The 17,424-nt window shown below is 41.6% G+C and overlaps 1 protein-coding gene across 1 annotated transcript in view; it reads left to right on the top strand.

Moving 5' to 3' along the window:
• Positions 1–14,525, top strand: part of PRKCA (protein kinase C alpha) — a 97,694-nt gene extending 83,169 nt beyond the window's left edge. The window contains exons 11-17 of the mRNA XM_026046872.1: positions 1,768–1,859; positions 2,965–3,027; positions 3,520–3,658; positions 7,639–7,719; positions 8,556–8,663; positions 10,905–11,045; positions 14,095–14,525. Coding sequence (XP_025902657.1) covers positions 1,768–1,859; positions 2,965–3,027; positions 3,520–3,658; positions 7,639–7,719; positions 8,556–8,663; positions 10,905–11,045; positions 14,095–14,259 — 789 coding nt within the window. The 3' untranslated portion in view covers positions 14,260–14,525. The remainder of the gene's footprint in view (positions 1–1,767; positions 1,860–2,964; positions 3,028–3,519; positions 3,659–7,638; positions 7,720–8,555; positions 8,664–10,904; positions 11,046–14,094) is intronic.
• Positions 14,526–17,424: the final 2,899 nt, after the last annotated feature.

Here is a 17,424-nt window from a genome sequence, read left to right as displayed (position 1 = left end):
TGCAATTATCTTTAGCCATTAAACCCACTTTCATTTTAAACTTAAAGCCTTAGGTCTCTGAGGTTTTCCTTCATACAGCAATTCCACCAAGCCAGCGTGATAAATTATAAATTTAATAATAAGTGTCTTCTGCCACCCCGGAGCCTCAGATCCAGACCCCAAAGGTTCCTAAATATCTTAAAGGGTCTGAGGGTTGTACTGGTGAAGTCTTAATGGCTCTTATTATCTAATGAGGGGATTAGTCGTGAATCAACATTGAGGCATCTAATTTAGTTTTCTGGCACCCATGGCCAGGCAGGAAGCGTTTCCTTCCCCATAATTACACCAAAAGGACATATCCCTTTATTACAGCAGTCGCTCAGGAGGGCCCCCAGTCCGCACGGGGCAGCTTGACCATGTCATCGATCACATGGAAAGCTCCATGGGAGACAGGTGGTGCTCAGGAGGCTTTGGGGTGTCAGCCAAAACCATTCGGACAAAACACAAACGTCTAGCATTTTCTGTATTCACATTAATAATTTCCTTTGGGATGATCGCGTACAGGAGCAATAGAGCCACATAAAGAGCTAAATGAATTATTAACAAACACCTTTGCTTCATTTGCTTCGTATTTTTGTAAGTGTTCAGTAATTCAGACGTGGCACTGTGAAACATTCTGGAGGATTAGTATTAGCTATAAAAATGAGAAATTAGATAAGAAAAGAAATGTCATAAACTGTGGCTGTAGAAAAACTTAATGATGTTTTGTTAGTGTTTTTAGCAGCTCTTTTTTCTTCCATGCTTCTGTTGCCATGGATTTTATAATGGACACTTCATATAAAAACTAAATTCTGTAGTTGAGATCCAACCAATTAATCTTTTTACCCATGGCTCATCTATTGAAATCACAGCATTTAAATTTATGCAGATGTTCTGCAGTCTTAGTTATTGGAAGATTAGAGACTTTTTTCTTTTTCCAGTCAATGCCCCTGAAGGAAAGAGAGGGAGGAGAGGTTAAACTGAAGCATCTTAGTATTGAATCGCTTTGCCATCTGAAGAGTGGAGCAGAACTTTATTTAACTACCTTAGGATAATGATCCTATCCAAAATAAATAAAGGCAATTGAGAAGAAGCCAAAAATGTGTCTTCTGTAATAGGAAAGAAGACTAGTAATGCGTCTTGTACACAATCTGGATCATGTTATAACTGCAGAAAATCAGCGTACCATAATGTTACCACCAGAATTTTCAAATTAGATGTCCAAAATCAGCTCCCTGAATAAAAGGTACAGGTTATTTGAAGGGCGTAAAAGGAGTATTTTTACTTAAGTCACTTTTGGTTATCTGAAACTTGTAATTTATACCATTAAAGACTCAAAGGTTCATACTTCTGTAAACCCTATCAGTACTCTTCTTGTTGCCTTCTTTCCATAATCAAAAAAACGCATCCATCTTCCTAAGTAAAACTTAAAGAAAGTATTGAAGTAGCCTCAAGGCAAGAATTTCCAACCATCTTTAAACGTTTTTCACGTGTATTTGAAGAGAGTTGGACTTCACACAAGACTGTTTATGACACTTCTGGGGACACCATAGGCAATAATTGACAAAACAAACCAGTCCGCTTCCATTTCCCCATCTCGATTTTGCCAGAATGTACCACCAATACCCAAAACCTTCAAAGCTTTAGAGTAGTATAGCAGTTTTATTAATAGTATAGAGTTTTTTGCTGAGGAATACATATGACATTATGTCTCATGTATTCATGTGCTTCTTTAATGCTGTCTCCTAGGACCGTCTCTATTTTGTTATGGAGTATGTGAATGGTGGTGACCTCATGTATCACATTCAGCAAGTGGGAAAGTTTAAGGAGCCACAAGCAGTGTGAGTGTTCATGTTTACACATTTAAATCATGTCTTAAATCTTAATTAGGATAGATTTATCAACTACACTAATAGAAGCTTCCTAGGTTAAAACTGAAGTCCAGGGGAATTTAGAAGTGTTATTTGGTGATCTTATATTGCCTTTTAAAGTGAATATTTAAAAAATGAGTACAACATTTCAGTCTTAAATAAGGTTACTGGGAAAGGCAGTAGAAATACACTCATAAAATTGGTAGTTTACAAGATAAATCATTTCTCATTTTTTGTAATAATCATACACAGCTTGTTTACGCGAGAGGGCTTCTAACTGTAAATATTTGTGGTGTAAAAGAAAATTTCAGGACGTGCTAAATAAAAACTAGCTGGTGCAGCAACAGTTTTGATTTCCAGCTAGTAAAACTTGCCACCCATCCATTGGCAACTGAGATGCTTGGTGACAACTGCTGCCAGTGGCCCATATTGCAGAGCCCGTGTTCCGAGCCAGCTCTGATCCCCTATTTCAGAGCTACACTTTCCTTTTCCTTCTATTAATTTAAAAATTAACTGCGTCTAAATAATCTTCTTGCTTATCATTTGCACAGCTCCGGAGTAACTGGCTTCAAACATCCATCAATATTATATGTCCTTTAGCTGTATCCAGCAATTATATTTTATATGGCAATCATTTTAATTAGGGTTATGTAATTAATCCATTAACAGACTGTAGAAAGGAATACTATTTCCATAAATGATTTAATACCATATGAATTGCAATGTAAGTCAAGATGCATCATGAATTCAATATTGATATGTGATTAAAGATAATGGCCCAGCCCACCACAATCAGATCCCTTCAGTAAGTGTGTGCTGTGCTGCAGCTCAACTGAGGTTTTCAAGTCTAGGGAGGAATTTCCATTTTTTTCTACAATATTTTATCATCAAGTATGCTAAATTAAATATATCTGTTGAAGTCCAGCTGGACTAAGGAGGCTTTTATGACATCTCTCTATAACATGTATGCAATAATCTAATCTTATCATTCTTTGCCATGATGCATTCCCTCATGGTTTGTTAGAGCAAAGTCATGAGATAGTAAAAAATGTGATTTTTTTTTTTTTTCATACAGATTCTATGCAGCTGAGATCTCAATTGGGCTGTTCTTTCTCCATAACAAAGGGATTGTTTATAGGTGAGTATAACCTCATGCAGGTCATTGCTAAACTCATTTTAAGGTCCTTAACCATTTGATTTACTTGACTTTTCAGAGCATTTATAATAACGTTTTATAAAATGCAGTCATTGTTGTGTTCTTTTTGATGTCTTGTTGTGCTGTAAACCAAGTCCACTGCTTTACTGAGCTGCTCCGCTGGTGTCTGGGCTCAGCCGTACTCCGCTGAAAGCTCCTGAAATTGTAAAACATCATCTTGTGCATTCGTGCATCACTTCTTATAATTATACATGTTCCAAATCCTGATGTCAGTGTGCTCCCATTCATACAGTGCCTTCTCTTCATTAATTCTCCAGTTTCAGAGCTTGAGGCCATTCCTGTGCCCTGCCGTGGCTGCAGGGACGTGCTGGGTCGCTTTGGGCTGCAGTGCACGTGCATCCCCCAGTGCTGAACTCACAAGTTGGCCTTGCCTGATCCTAAACATTAACATAAACTTTCTGTGGTTCTTCATAGAGATCTGAAGTTAGATAACGTGATGTTGGATTCAGAAGGACACATCAAAATCGCTGATTTTGGAATGTGCAAAGAACATATGTTGAACGGAGTAACAACCAGGACCTTCTGTGGCACTCCGGACTACATCGCCCCAGAGGTAAATATGGAGCTGTCTGAGAACCTTAGAGGCTTTTGGAAGGAAACGGTCAAAACGTGAGACCAAATCTTAAGGTTTTGTTCAAAGGAGCAACAAATTAAATAAATGGGATTGCCACCTTGAGAATTCAAATACATAGCGTGGAAGCATTTACATGTACAAAGGTTTGTCCTTTAATTTATGAGGCCAGAAAGAGTTAACAGCTATTACTGAGGCTGATGACAAGGTCAGCAGAGATATTGACTGTTGGGAGGAAACACAACTTCTTTAGCACATCTTTTCTGTGGGTTCCCACCACTTTACATACATATATATCCATATACATCCATATATACAACACTGTGCAGCCAATCACAAGTCTATCATTGATGCTCAGAAGGGTCTTGAGGAAGCCCTGATGTTTTTCACCACCGTCTTTGGTGTCTTGGTTTGCTTGATCCGAGAACCGCCACGTTTCACTGAGCGCCGTCAGGAGGCATCTCTGCTCACAACGGTTCTGGCTGGAGCCAGATGCTTGTTGGAATAGGGCAGATTTACACATGGACAAGTAAATTAGGGTCTAAGGCAAATCCTGTCATCTCTGTGAAACTAGAATGAAAAATAGTTAGGGGTTTTTTTTTTCAGTTGCCAATTCATGCTTTCCAGAATGAAATATTGTGTATTAAAAGAACCTGTGTTTTTCACAAATTGCTGCTGCTTGCAACAGGACATCAGAGCCCCGAGAGCAATAATGCATTTTTCCCTGTCAAAATACAAATGAATAACAAATTCTAAAGTGACCTTTCTGTGGCAATAGGCTTGTGCCAATTACCATCCAAGAACGGGTACTCGGTGCCCAGAACGATCAATGTGGGTCAGTGTCAGAATGATTTATTTCACTTTATTTGGAAATTTCATGTAAAGAAATAAACCTTTTACCAAAACACTTGATACCGGGGAGGAAATTAGCCTTTGTTTATATTATCTTTCAGACAGATTTTCTTTTATTTAGATGGTTGATTCACTTTAGTTTCTGAAGACATTACTGTGACTGAGAAATTACTAAATGAGGCTGTGTGATAAACTTCAAAGGAAGGAACATGTTTTGCCTGCAGGAGCATTCCGGCGTATTTTTGTGGGCTGCAATTTGTAATGGATTATAATGAGTGAGCGCCTGCACGCTCAGCTCCCCGCTGCGGGAGGAGCAGGAGCCGCTTCCGAGACTGGGATCTGGAATAGCCCAGACCTCCGAGCTGGGCAAAAACGAACAAAATAAAATCTCTTATTTCTCAAAAGCAGTGAATGACCCAGAGTGCAGGCTCAGGACCACTGTAAAATGCTCCTTTCCTCTCTTAGTGATTGCTTTGGTCAACGTTTATTGATGTTTGTTCTGTAACACACTATATTTAACTTTTCCCCCCGTTCCCATGGAGTTTGGGGTGTGTGGGAAGGTCTAGTTAGTGGCATCACAGTTTGGCCATGTCTGGGGTCAGAGGAAATGATTAGTTAGTGAATATTCACTGAGGTGCTGAGCTTGAACACAAACATTTACGGTCCCCATGGTGTAATATCCCTGAAATCAGTGAATACTTCGTGTCTCCTTGGGGAGAGGGAGGTAGAGGGACCAAATGCCCAGAGGCTTCATGAGCAGCAAATCTAGGGATATTACAAAGGCTGGGAAAGTGCACTTTTACTGTTTCTTGTGCCAGGTATATTTATTTCTTTTAATAACTGTACTTTAAGTTTTTCAGCAGACATAAGACTTGCTCATAGAGGACTTTGCCTCTTGCCTCTGGGATGTAATCCTTTCATCCCAACCGGCTCCCAGCTGTAAGCTGCAAGGATTGAAACTTCCCTACAAATTGCCAGTATTAATCTCTGCGTCCTGCTCTAAACTGCCTTCCTCGGAGGCAAAGAGAGCAGCAGTGCTCAGCATCCCTCTACCCAGCCGGCGGGATGCGGGAAGCTCCCCTGGGCTCTTCCTGCGCATCCAAATCCAGAGAATCCGGGAAGGCAGAGCTCTGGAAACACCCTTAGAGGGGGGCCAAGTGGGAGTCTGAAATGCAGGAGATGCAGAAGGCAGTTGTCTGTGTTAGGGATGGAGAAGGAGGGAAAGGCAAGGTCGGCAGCTGCTCTGCATCGAATGGGGAGATGTTTATTCCCTAATTATCCTGCTGTTTATTCCCTGATATCCCAAGTTGTGCTTGCAGATGGGATAGCTCTGCCTCCCACCGTCACAGGGCCCCGTTTTTGCAGCGTTCCCCTAGGCCTGAGCGTACGTGAGGTTAAACGTAGGCGTTTTTCTCGGGTTCACCCCGTCTCGCTGATTCTGCTCCGCGCTCTCCCGCCGAGGCAGAGCTAATTGGGGCAGTGGCGGCTGCTGATGAGGCTGCTATTTCAGGAGCAGCCCGATTGCAGCCTGCCTGTTGCTAGTTAAACAAACAGTGTCATTAAGCCGCTGTTTTGTTACAGCTTTCATTTCATGACATTGCATTATCATATTAAAAAGATTTCCTCTCCTTAGCCCCCCATGAAGCTCTCTGGGACGAGGCAAGGAGCAGCCCATCGCCTCCCACGGCAGCAGCAGCATTTTCATTCTTGCTGTTAGGAAGCTTTCTATCATTTGCTAATTGAAGGAAATTGTTCCTCCAGTGACCATATACATGGGAGTGCAGGGACTGTACAACACGTTCTGCCTTTATAATTTAATGACCTTAAAAACACCCCTTTGTTTGTTGATAAAATACACTGGGTGAGAAGGGGTAGTAGCGAAGGGCTGAAGATGGAGCCTTTTAACATTTTCTAGGTGTTTTCTTTTCTGGATAAAATTTTGAAGGTGTTTGGTCTTTAAAGCAGCAGCGTTTACTCCAAATGAACCTCTGGAACATATTGGATAACAGTAACTGCAAGCCGAGGAACCCAGTACATCAACCACTATTACATGAAGCAAGCATCCTAAATATGAAGTATAAAGCCAAATTGCTGTGATTACTGCTAAAGGAAAATTAGTGAAGTTCCTCTTTCCGTAGGACCTATCACTTGAGAAACTTGCTGCTGCCTCCATGCGATATGTGTCAAAGTGTGATTGATTCTAATATAGTGTGCTAAGAAATACTACAGTGCTTGTTAATTCACCTGCTGTTATCATCCCACCAAAGAAGCTGCAGCTTCTTGGGCGCTGCCTTCCCAGCTGGAGGGGAAGACGGGAGCCTGGCATGGATCTACTGTCCTAGACAGCCCCACATGCTCTTTCATTGGAGGAAAAGCAGCCCCAAACTTCTCAGTTAGCTGGAAGGGGCTCTGAGTGCAGGTTTGTTCCTCAAAAGCCCTTTTTGGGGGCATTTCTGTAGCAAATGAGCATTGGTCCCTGCAGAGGCCCCGAGGATACAGTGCAGGGCAAGCGGACACGCGGCATCTCCACCGTCTCCGTTCAGTTTGGACCTGGGTGCGAGTCAGACCTGAACCCAGTGGTTTGCTTTCCTTTGAGAGGAGTACAAAAATATAAATACTGAAAAAAACTCTTTAATTATTGATAATCTCTAAGCTGAGTCTCATGAATTGACATTTTGACACAAAAGGATAAAGATTTTGTCTCGTCTTCTATGCTGTACTGCTCTGCTTCCTCCTTTGCCTTCAAATGTACATCCTTAGGTTCCCCAAGAGCCAAATTTGCCAGGTTTCTTTGATACCCGAAGATGCAAGAGGGTGGATAGCTGCATTTGCAGAACTGTCCAGTTCTGACAGCGCTGCAAGCTGGGCACCTCCTCTGTTGTAGACATAGTCCCTCATCCTAAAACGCCACATGTGCTTTTTAAACCACCCCATAAACCTGCGAGACGTCGCGTGCAGGCTGTGAAGCTCGCTGACCTTCACCCAGTGCAGGGGATTGCAGTTTGGGCCTTGGGGACCTTTGCAAGCCTGTATGTTTGCAGGGCAGTATTTACCTCACATGTCGCAAGTCTAGAGCTCTGTTGACATTGCTTTTTTTTGTCATCATCCAGATTATTGCTTACCAGCCCTACGGGAAGTCGGTGGATTGGTGGGCGTACGGAGTGCTGCTCTACGAGATGCTGGCTGGCCAGGTAGGAGAGCAGAACGCGCTCTGCTTCGGAGCCCAGCGTGCCAATAACCTCACCTTGCCCATTCCCCATCCGATACCAGCTCCTTCTGCTCCTTTTCCAGACCACTGGTGGGCTGATGCCCTTTACTGTGTCTTGCCCCGTGCTGAGGATGCCCCTCTCTCTGTAATTCCCATGCGCAGCGCGCTCGGGTGCAGAGCTCCTGGTCTGTCCCTCCTGCTGCCCCGCTGCAATGACCGCAGAAGTGTTGCAGAAGCATCAGAGCCTGTGGCCTTTCCTGCCATCGTTACCTGTGTGCACTCTTGCCTGTCTCTGCCTCCTCTGGGTATACTTAGGCTCTTTACAGCGCACCCAGCCAAGCAGGCACTGCCTTTGAGGGGCTTTCTTTGTCCTGAAATAGCCATCATCAACCCTGAATGGGAGGCACTTGAGCAGGCAAATGCATGTCAAATGGAAGCAATGGCATTCTGTTGTGTGAAACCACTGGGTGTAAGACGACTGTTTATATGCTCTGCTTTGCAGTTAAATCACAAAAATACACTTTTTGCATTGTATGTCCCAGGGGCAAAGTACGGGTCTGGCCAGGAGAAATACGCTTAGTTACAGACCCCTTTTTCTGCATGGTTGGGACGCTGCTCTCTGAGTCACTGAAATAGAAGAGCAGCTCTGTGTTGCGTAAACGGAAGATAAAAACCAACTTTAAGGAATTCAATTACTGTCTTGAATTGCAAAAGCTTTATGCAAGTGACTTGCAGTGCATTTAGCAGGTGCTATGGTGAGGACAGAAGTGGGCTTATTAAAAAATCATAATAATTCCCCTGCAATTTATTTTTTAACAGCCTCCATTTGATGGAGAAGACGAAGACGAACTTTTCCAGTCCATAATGGAGCATAATGTTTCCTATCCCAAATCACTCTCCAAAGAAGCCGTCTCTATCTGCAAGGGGGTGAGAAAGATATTTTTTCATCACAAGGTTTCTTCTCAGCAGTCTTTTTGGCAAAACACGTCAGATGTAATATTTCTAAGCACAGCTCCTGTCGGGCTGCATTAAGCTCCGTTGTGTTACGGCTGTCATTGCTTGGTGTCATGGATGAGTTTTCAACTGTTCCCTCTTTGCCTGCCTGTTTTATGGTAAGAACAAGCGCTAGGATCAGAGGCTGCCGGATCCAAAGCAGGAGTTGGAAACAGGACGATGGTGTGATGGGATTTCTGAGCACACTGGACAAAGACATTCCAGTGAAGAGGCTGCAGGCCAGACCCTGTCCATGAGCCTAATCGCAGTAACAGTTTATAAGAATCACCTCATAATGTAGGCAAAGAGGAAAAGGTGTGAAAATCCTCAGTGTAAATACAAGGAAATTGTGGGGAAATCCTCGCCCAGGTGACCTAAAATTCATATCTGATTCCAAAGCTTTTTTTTTTTTTTTTTTTTTTTCTTTTTCTTTAAGGAAAATAATAGATTTGACTTGAGGGGTTAGCTCAGGAAAAAAAAAAAAAAAAAGAATTCTTATTCCATATGGATCCCTGGAGTGTCTCTGTTTCTGCAGCTTTTCCAAAACACAATCTATAAAGTCTTAGTTTGATGTCTCATGGTGAGAAGATACCAATGCATTTAAGCGCCAATGACCTTGACGTTTACGTTCTTCCTTTCACCTGCAACTGTGCAGGAAATATTGTGCATAATCTAGATATTAATCCTTTAAAGAAAAGCATCAAGAAAAAGCTACTTACAGCAGCAAAATCCAAGCGCACTAGTTTTGGAGTTTATCCCAGTGTAGACATGCTGGTTCTGGCCAACTGAACATGCCATGTTTTTGTGAAGTACACACAGATTGCATGTTTCGAGGTGAAAGTCATTTATTCAAGCCGTTTCTATTCGAGCAGTGCATCCAGGGTCTGGTCTAATTGCCCAGCTCAGTGCTCCCCTCTGAGAGCCTTGTACCAGCTCATTACGTAAAGGGAGTTATAATTGCACTGCCCACCAGGTCTAGGGCCACATAGGAGATCCAGCGCCTTGGAGGTCTGCTTTAAACTAACAAATTAACTCGGGGCTTCAGTTATTGAAGGACCTGAGCTGCGCTGGGCTGAGGACTGGGCTCTGAAGCCAGGAGCTGGCGACAGGTGGGGACAGGGACATCGCACCACTGTGGTGCTTGCTGTTCCTACAGTTAATGCTGCTGGAATCATTATCCTGGTTTTCCTGGATCATCTCAAGGGATTTTTTTTGACAAGTTAGCAAAAATAACCAGAACTGTTATCGTATTGAAAACTGCTGTGGTCCTGTCGCAGAGCACAGCCTGCTTCCTGCAGGCTGCCTCGAGATCCTTTTTATTTTAGTTTCAGACCTGGAATGGGATCAAATGAGCATTTGGATGGAGACTAAGAGACTAAAGCAGTACAGCTGAGGTTTTAAAAAGATGTGTTAAGGTATTGCTCTTAACAACATACTAATCTTATATAACATGTAAAAGAGCTTTAAAAAGTCCTTGCAATCCTGGCACTGAGAGCTGAGGGCTACGTTGCTCAATTCCTAATGCTGGTATTAATTGACAGCCAATACTCTGAGGAGCCTGTTAATTAGCACATAACTGCTTCAAAGTGTGCAATGCAGATGCTTTTTAGTTTTTTCTTTTATCCAAGCGTGCTTTATCTCTGCAGCTGGGTTTCGCACTGCCCGTGATGGCATTAAGGATGCGAGAGAAGAAACACAGATTAGATATTGTCAGCTGGGTGCCAAGAAATTGTAGGCTCTGTAATGAGATGTCCTGAACATGCCCAGAAAGATTAAAGGAAGGTTGTACTTCATACAGCTTTATATAATGGAATTGATTAAGTTTAATTGCTGGTAGGGCAGGGCAGAAGCTGTCCTGGTTGTGCAAGGTGGAGCGGAGAGGGCCGAGGTTGAATGTGGGAGCAGATGGGCAGCAGGCGGGATGAGCGCCGCGAACGTGGCACGCGGTGCCAGGCGTCGCCTGAGGAGGAAACTTCCGTGGTGCAGCCTCTGCTGCTGACAGGCAACCGTCAAAAGATAAAAGTAGTCCTCAAAAAAAGAATGTAGCTTTTCATAACAATCTCATTACCCATTTGCATCTCAAGGAGAGGAGCAGTAGCTGCAGTCTGCGGCAGGATCTGTCACGCTGTCGCTGCCGTGTTACATTCGCTCGTTTGGTGTTTTCTTCCCTGACAGCTAATGACTAAACATCCCGCAAAACGTCTCGGCTGCGGCCTTGAAGGTGAGAGAGACATCAGGGAGCACGCGTTCTTCAGGAGAATTGACTGGGAAAAGCTGGAAAACAGAGAGATTCAGCCGCCTTTCAAGCCTAAAGTGGTGAGTGAGGCGCCAAATACTTCCCTGGCTAAATGTGTCATCCGCACTCCTGCTTTTCCATGGGGTTTGATTAAAGCTGGCTTGGTGCTGCTGCAGATCCGGGACACTTCTAAAATTAGGCACTTTGGTTACACAGATCAATTTGTAAATTGATTGATGCTTTTGCAACATGTAGCATCCTAATGCAGGTTAGTTTGCTCCTTGCCAAAACATCTCACTGTGTTGTGCCTCTTGACCGCACATCGACGCAGTCTGGGGTAGGTTTCCTCCACGCTGGACTGCACAAGACTATTGTATTTCCCATCTTAGAGTGAAAGAACTCAAATCTGCTGACTTTGCAGGAATTATACAGATTTTTCCCTCTATTCATTCTCAAAGAAAAGATACAAACAATTCCCTGTAGTGACACATGCACCTCTTGCAATTCAATCATCTCGTTTGTTTTGAATGTTTATTACTGTTTTGCATATTTGTATCTTTAGGAATATTTTAGAAATCCAAACAAGTGCAAAGATGCCCTTACTGCAAGAACTGTTGTTTATTATAATTTGAAGATAATAGAGTTGCTTTCAGTATGTACCATATTTTATGGACATGGAAAGAAAAAATATTTGGATAGAAGAATAAAAGCTTGTCATTACATGCTTTTTGTGGCAAAATTAAAGCTGATATTAAAGCACATCTGCTTTCTCAGCTGTAAATTTTATTATTGAAGGAGCTGAGTGCTAAAAGGTAACATCAGCACACAGGTACTAAAAGCTTGAACTAGAGCTTGCATCCATCATGACACCTTGTTGCACATTATGGGCCCTATGCAGAACAGCTGCTCTGTTTAATCGTGAATTGCTTTATTTTATAGAGGCTGCTAATAAAATATACTGCGAGAGTCCAGGAATTCACATGAAGCCTAATTTTCTCAAACAAAAATCATTTAAAATCCAAGACTGATATTTTCATACCCTTTGTATAACTGATTTAGCAACATATTGTGATTGCTTTTTGCTTTCTAAAATCAGTATAAATAGAATCAGCACAGGAAACATAATCTGTTTATAGAAGTGGACATAGTTACAGGGTTTGCTTTGTTTTATTTCAGAAAACTTTGCTGGGCACAACTGACCAGGGGGTGCATTGCTACGGGAATAAGCCTTAAGCTCCTGTGGACTTAAGTGTTAGATACCTAAGTACCTTAACTTCCACCTAGATTTAACTTGCTCAAATGCTTTATTAATCTTAGGAGCATTATAAACACATTAAATATGGAAAATTTTACCAAAAAAAGCCCTTCTATGGCATACAGCCAGTGTTGTGGGTTGTCTTATGTGCTATAATGAGCAGTTAAGCAATTCATTTCAGATTTAGTGTGGAAATACTTGCAAAATTGAATTTGCAGTTACAAAGTTGAATAGTTTAGCTAAGGATGGTGTTTGGTCTTACACTATGCAATTGCACAGTGCAGGTTTCAGATTGATGCAGAGAAGGTGCAAAGAAGTAAATACCTTGTATCGGCCAAGCAGCAGTGTGCCAATAAGGATATTATGCATAAACTATAAAGTAACTAAGAAATTTCTATGCAGTTGCCTTAAAAGCTCACAGTCTGAGACATTTTCCACAATGAATGAAGCGCAAATGTCCTATAAAAAACCTGTTCCCTTCCAGATTAACTTTTCACAGGCTACAGCCCTCAATTGCTTATCTTGGTAAAAAGGTCATTTTACTCACATTTGTAAATATAAGAGTTGTAAGTGTCACGTATTTTCAGTTCTTCTTTCATACTGCATTAACATTCACAATAACAATGTTGAAATGAAGAAAAACAGATAATTGAAGGTGCAAAATTATTGATGAATGATTGCATTCACATGAAGAATCCCTGTATTTCACATGAGCTATTTCTCAGCCTTACTGCTATAAGCAATAGTGAAATCTAATGAGGTCAGGAACTGTGGGTTTAATACACAGCTCGTTTCATGGTCTTCCACGTGCTGAGAAAATCAGCCTGGCCATAATTTTATGGAAGCAGGAGATGTGTTTGCAAAACATCTTTTTAGTCAAAAGTCTTCCCAATAAAAAATACCCCTTTTTCTGATGCTTTCAATTGGCTATATTGCCTCAAAACAAATTTGACTGTTAATTTGGAGATCCATCAACTCTCGAACAACAAAGAGTTTTGCCCTGTCTCAAAGTCAACTGTGTCCGTTCTTGTTCTCCAGAGGTTCGGTACCAAAATGCATTGGCTTCAGTGGGCAGCAAGGTATCCGGTGAGCACCTGGGTGACCAAAGCAAACTAACCCTGGCCCTTAACCCGTTGCAGTGTCCTCTGCTTGCCGTTTTATTTGGCCTTTTGTGAGCGCTGCCGACCTGAGCATGTGGGTTTCAGCTGCAGTAAAATCTTGTGTCCAAGGCAGCAAGAGCTGGCTCAGCTAGGATGGGATAGGGTGGGATGGCATGGCCAGGTGCAAAAAAAATGGATTTTTTAACTGGGCTGCTTTAAGACTGCATCTCGCCACTTGAATTCCCTTATGAGCCCCTACGTTAATGTTAGGCCAATATAGTTAAAGTTTATGGTTTAACAGGAGTTGCATAGACTTACACAGTGAAGAATCAAAGCGTGTAAATAAATTCGGTTAAGTTTTCTGCAGATTGTGAAGAAAACAGAAGTTAACCCCAAAAATTCGTTTTGCACTGTAAAGGTTGTAAGACAAATCAAACATTTTGGCAGATAAAGTCTGTCTTGCCAATGCACACCCAAAAAGCCATTGTCTCCATTCTTTATCTCAGCAGTTCTGGATAGCTCGGCCTCTTCACCTTCTCACTTTGTGCTGATGGATGGAAGAAATTGCAATTCTGCTTTACATCAGAATTTGTGTATTAGAATTTCTGAGTTTGCTTGATTATTTTTGTTAAAAACTCAGAAAAGAAAATCATATCCTAACTACCTGTAAAAAAAAATGCGGGAAAATCCTATAATTATGCTGAGTAATTTGTAAAGAGATCAAACTGCTGCTGTAGTTCAGCCTTTCTTTTCTTGTGCTTTTTTTTCTTACAGTGCGGCAAAGGTGCCGAGAACTTCGATAAATTCTTCACGCGAGGACAGCCGGTGTTAACCCCTCCGGATCAGCTGGTCATTGCTAACATAGACCAAACGGATTTCGAAGGATTCTCTTATGTCAACCCCCAGTTTGTACACCCCATTTTACAAAATGTAGCATGAAACAGCAAAATAGGAACAAATCACACAAGGGGGTACGGTCCCAAACCCTGGAATTTTGAGGCCTGTACCTTGTTGATTCCGTTTGGGCCTGAAAATTGTGGGGTTAGGAAGCTTAAGGTGGGGAAAAGGCCACTAATTCAGGATTTTGGCTTTGCAGCTGAGATGTTATATTAACGGGAGGTTGAGTAGTATACAGTGCCCATTTATTCTGCTAGAAGTCACCACTGACTCATCTGAAGTTTACCCTTTTTTGGTACGTTGTATGTTTTTGTAACTTCCACTGTCCTTTTGCTCCCTTTTCTGCTCTACTATGTCAGAAATGTAACATAGATCTAAAAAGCAAAAAAAAAAAAAAAAAAAAAAAAAAAAAACCACCCCACAACACCTTGAATACTTAGTCCTTAAACACGGATGCCATGAGAGAGGAGCAGGGGGCCCAGGGGAGCTTCTTCCTCCTCATCATCCCAGGACTTCAAGAGAGCAAGAGCACAAGTGACCGCAGGGCAAGGGAGGCTGCCTAGGGATGGAGAGGGAGTTGCGGAAAATCCTTGGAAATAGTTGCAGAAAGAAGAGGAGAGGAACAAGCTGGTAGGGAGAGCTGGCAGTGAGGGGGATAAAATGCAACTAGCCCCTGAGGCAACACCTAATCCTGTAAGCAACACCAAATTTAAACCATCTTCAGCAGTGGCCACATGGCTAGGATCTTTGCTGAGTAGCATGTGATAAACTCAAGGGTGAAATTTTGTCTTGAATAATAATAATAGTAATAATTGTAATAATATTTTTGTGAATTTTAATCTCCATGAGATTATTCTGTGATCCAGGGTGCCATTGTTTGTTCAGTTAATTTACTTTACACCACTCCTCGAGTTTACTGTTAACCAGTTCTACTAATACCAATGTTTTGCTATGAAATTTGCTAACCTGGAATGTAAAACAAAATTGTAAATCCTTAAATGTTATTTACTTGGTTTTATTTATAGACTGCAGTATAGGGCAGTAAATGAAAGAAGGCATTATATATAGTAAATTAACAACAAGAAAAATTGCAGCCCCAGACTTCCTGATTTCTCCGGAGTAACTTCTGAAAATTGGGTGAGAATTAGTCTTAAAGTAATCAATTTTAATTTAAAACACTTGGGGCTGTCGAATAGTGAAGCTTGAAAGAAGAAGCACTTCACAATTGCTTTATCGATAGAAGGGAATTGAATACATTTTACATACGCTTCATGCAATGAATTTTGCATGTTTAGTAATAACTCTTAATAATAAGGGTTAATAATAAGCAAATCTATATTATTGACATAATCGTATCAAGCATAAAGAGTATTATAAAGTTTTATAAAACAAATTGTGCTTTATTTGTGAAAGTTCTTGTTCTGGATGATACTATGATTTAGGTTTAGCTAAATGTTTTATTGCCATTGTTCTGTTTTTTATTTTAGATTTTGGATATTGTTAATAGCTTACAGTATAATCTGTTTTGGTTTTTTTTAATGTTGATCTACTTTTAAACAATAATTGCTACCTGCAGGTTTTATACAAGCTCCAACTAGGCTGTCATTTCACACCTGCTTATTGCTTACAGAGAAGGAAATAGGCATTATTTGCAACGGTGAACTCTGTGATCACTGCAGTCTTCTCCTCTCCTATCACTTAGTTTTCAAAAATTTGATACTTCCTCTTAACAACTTACCAGAAGATACTAATTCAAATGCCAGTGAACTTTTTTGTGCATATTTTGGTTTTGTTACAGCATGTAAAATAGTAGTCAGTGCATTTTTGCATTTTTTCCTTTTCTTTCCCTTCTGCCTTGTTGCTGTTACAGCCACGGGCACTCTTTGCCTGTCCGATGTGCATGACGATGCCAGGAGCATGACCTCCCTTTGCTGCATGCAGACTGATTGCAATTTTTTCCAGCATGTAAACATACTCCAAGTAAGATATTTGCCATAAAAGACTTAAATTTGTACTAGAAACTGTAACTGGGGGTGGGAGGGAGAAGGGGCTACTTTCTAATCTCTTTTTTTGTTATAATAAAACATCTAACCTGTGCCAAAGATGCTGTTAGAAAGGCCCGTCCCGCGAGGTCGCAGTCGTGCAAGTGGTCACGGCGTAGGGGAGCTGCCCTGGGGTGAGCACCCGTGTGTCCCCACGGCGACTGGCAGTGCTTTTGCCCACAGAAACCACGATTTTGGGGCATGGGAGCTGTGATTTGCAACACACCATAAGTTTGGCTTCCACCCGGTGACGGTCGTGTGGCAGCCACGCTCTGCAAGGTCCTAGGAGTAAAACCAGACTGTTCTAAGGCATGAGAAAACTAGATTTGCTAACAAGGGGTATTTACCAACAAACAAATACTCAGAGTGTTGCCTAAATAACTCAAACGTAATTTTTTAAAAATTTTGGGGTAAAATTTTTAATAATTTCTGTGTCAAATATCAGCCAGGTCTGAGAGTTAATTTTCTTGTTTGTGTATTATATACTTCTAAAGTTGTGGGTATTCACCATAAAGCATGTGGACATGTACAGCATTTCATGACTTTTTACCTTTTTCTAAATATTACTAGCCTGCCATAGTTTAGGAGTGTCAGGGTATCATACTAAAGAATAAAATAGATTCAAGAGGTTATTTAGGTGCAGATTTTTAATAGATAATTTAGTAAGTAAATCTGCTGGGAGCAGGCACTACCTGTGTTTTATGGATGTAAAGAGGAAACTTTTGCAGAGGAAGATACAGGGAGAAAGAGCCAAGCACAGGTTTGGGAAGTAGGTAGAGGATAGAGCAGACCCAATAAAGCTTGGCAGGTGACACAACCTGTCCTGGTTTTGATGATGTGAGTTGTAGCAAAGTCCAGTTTTAGGCTCGGCCCAAAGCCCAACGTTGAAGAGCTGCTCGTTTTGTGGCCGCTTGTCACGACTAGTTTCTTGGGCACTTGTGCTTGTTCTGCAGGTTTTCTGAGGCCGAGGCAGGAATTGCTCTTTAAAGTCGATGCCTCAAATTCCTGTGCTTGGAACATGCCATGTCTTCTGTAGGTGTGTGCAAGACTTCCTAAAAGGTACCGTGAACTCACAATCCTGCACAAACACAACGAGATGGCATAAAGTGGGGCAAATGGGGTTGAATATTTGCCTTCCTTCATGACTAAAGCACCAGTTCACCTG

Source organism: Nothoprocta perdicaria, unplaced genomic scaffold (genome assembly GCF_003342845.1).
Source record: "Nothoprocta perdicaria isolate Ctin4 unplaced genomic scaffold, notPer1 scaffold_46, whole genome shotgun sequence".
NCBI classification, from domain to species: domain Eukaryota; kingdom Metazoa; phylum Chordata; class Aves; order Tinamiformes; family Tinamidae; genus Nothoprocta; species Nothoprocta perdicaria.
This window is presented reverse-complemented; position numbering and strand designations above follow the sequence as displayed.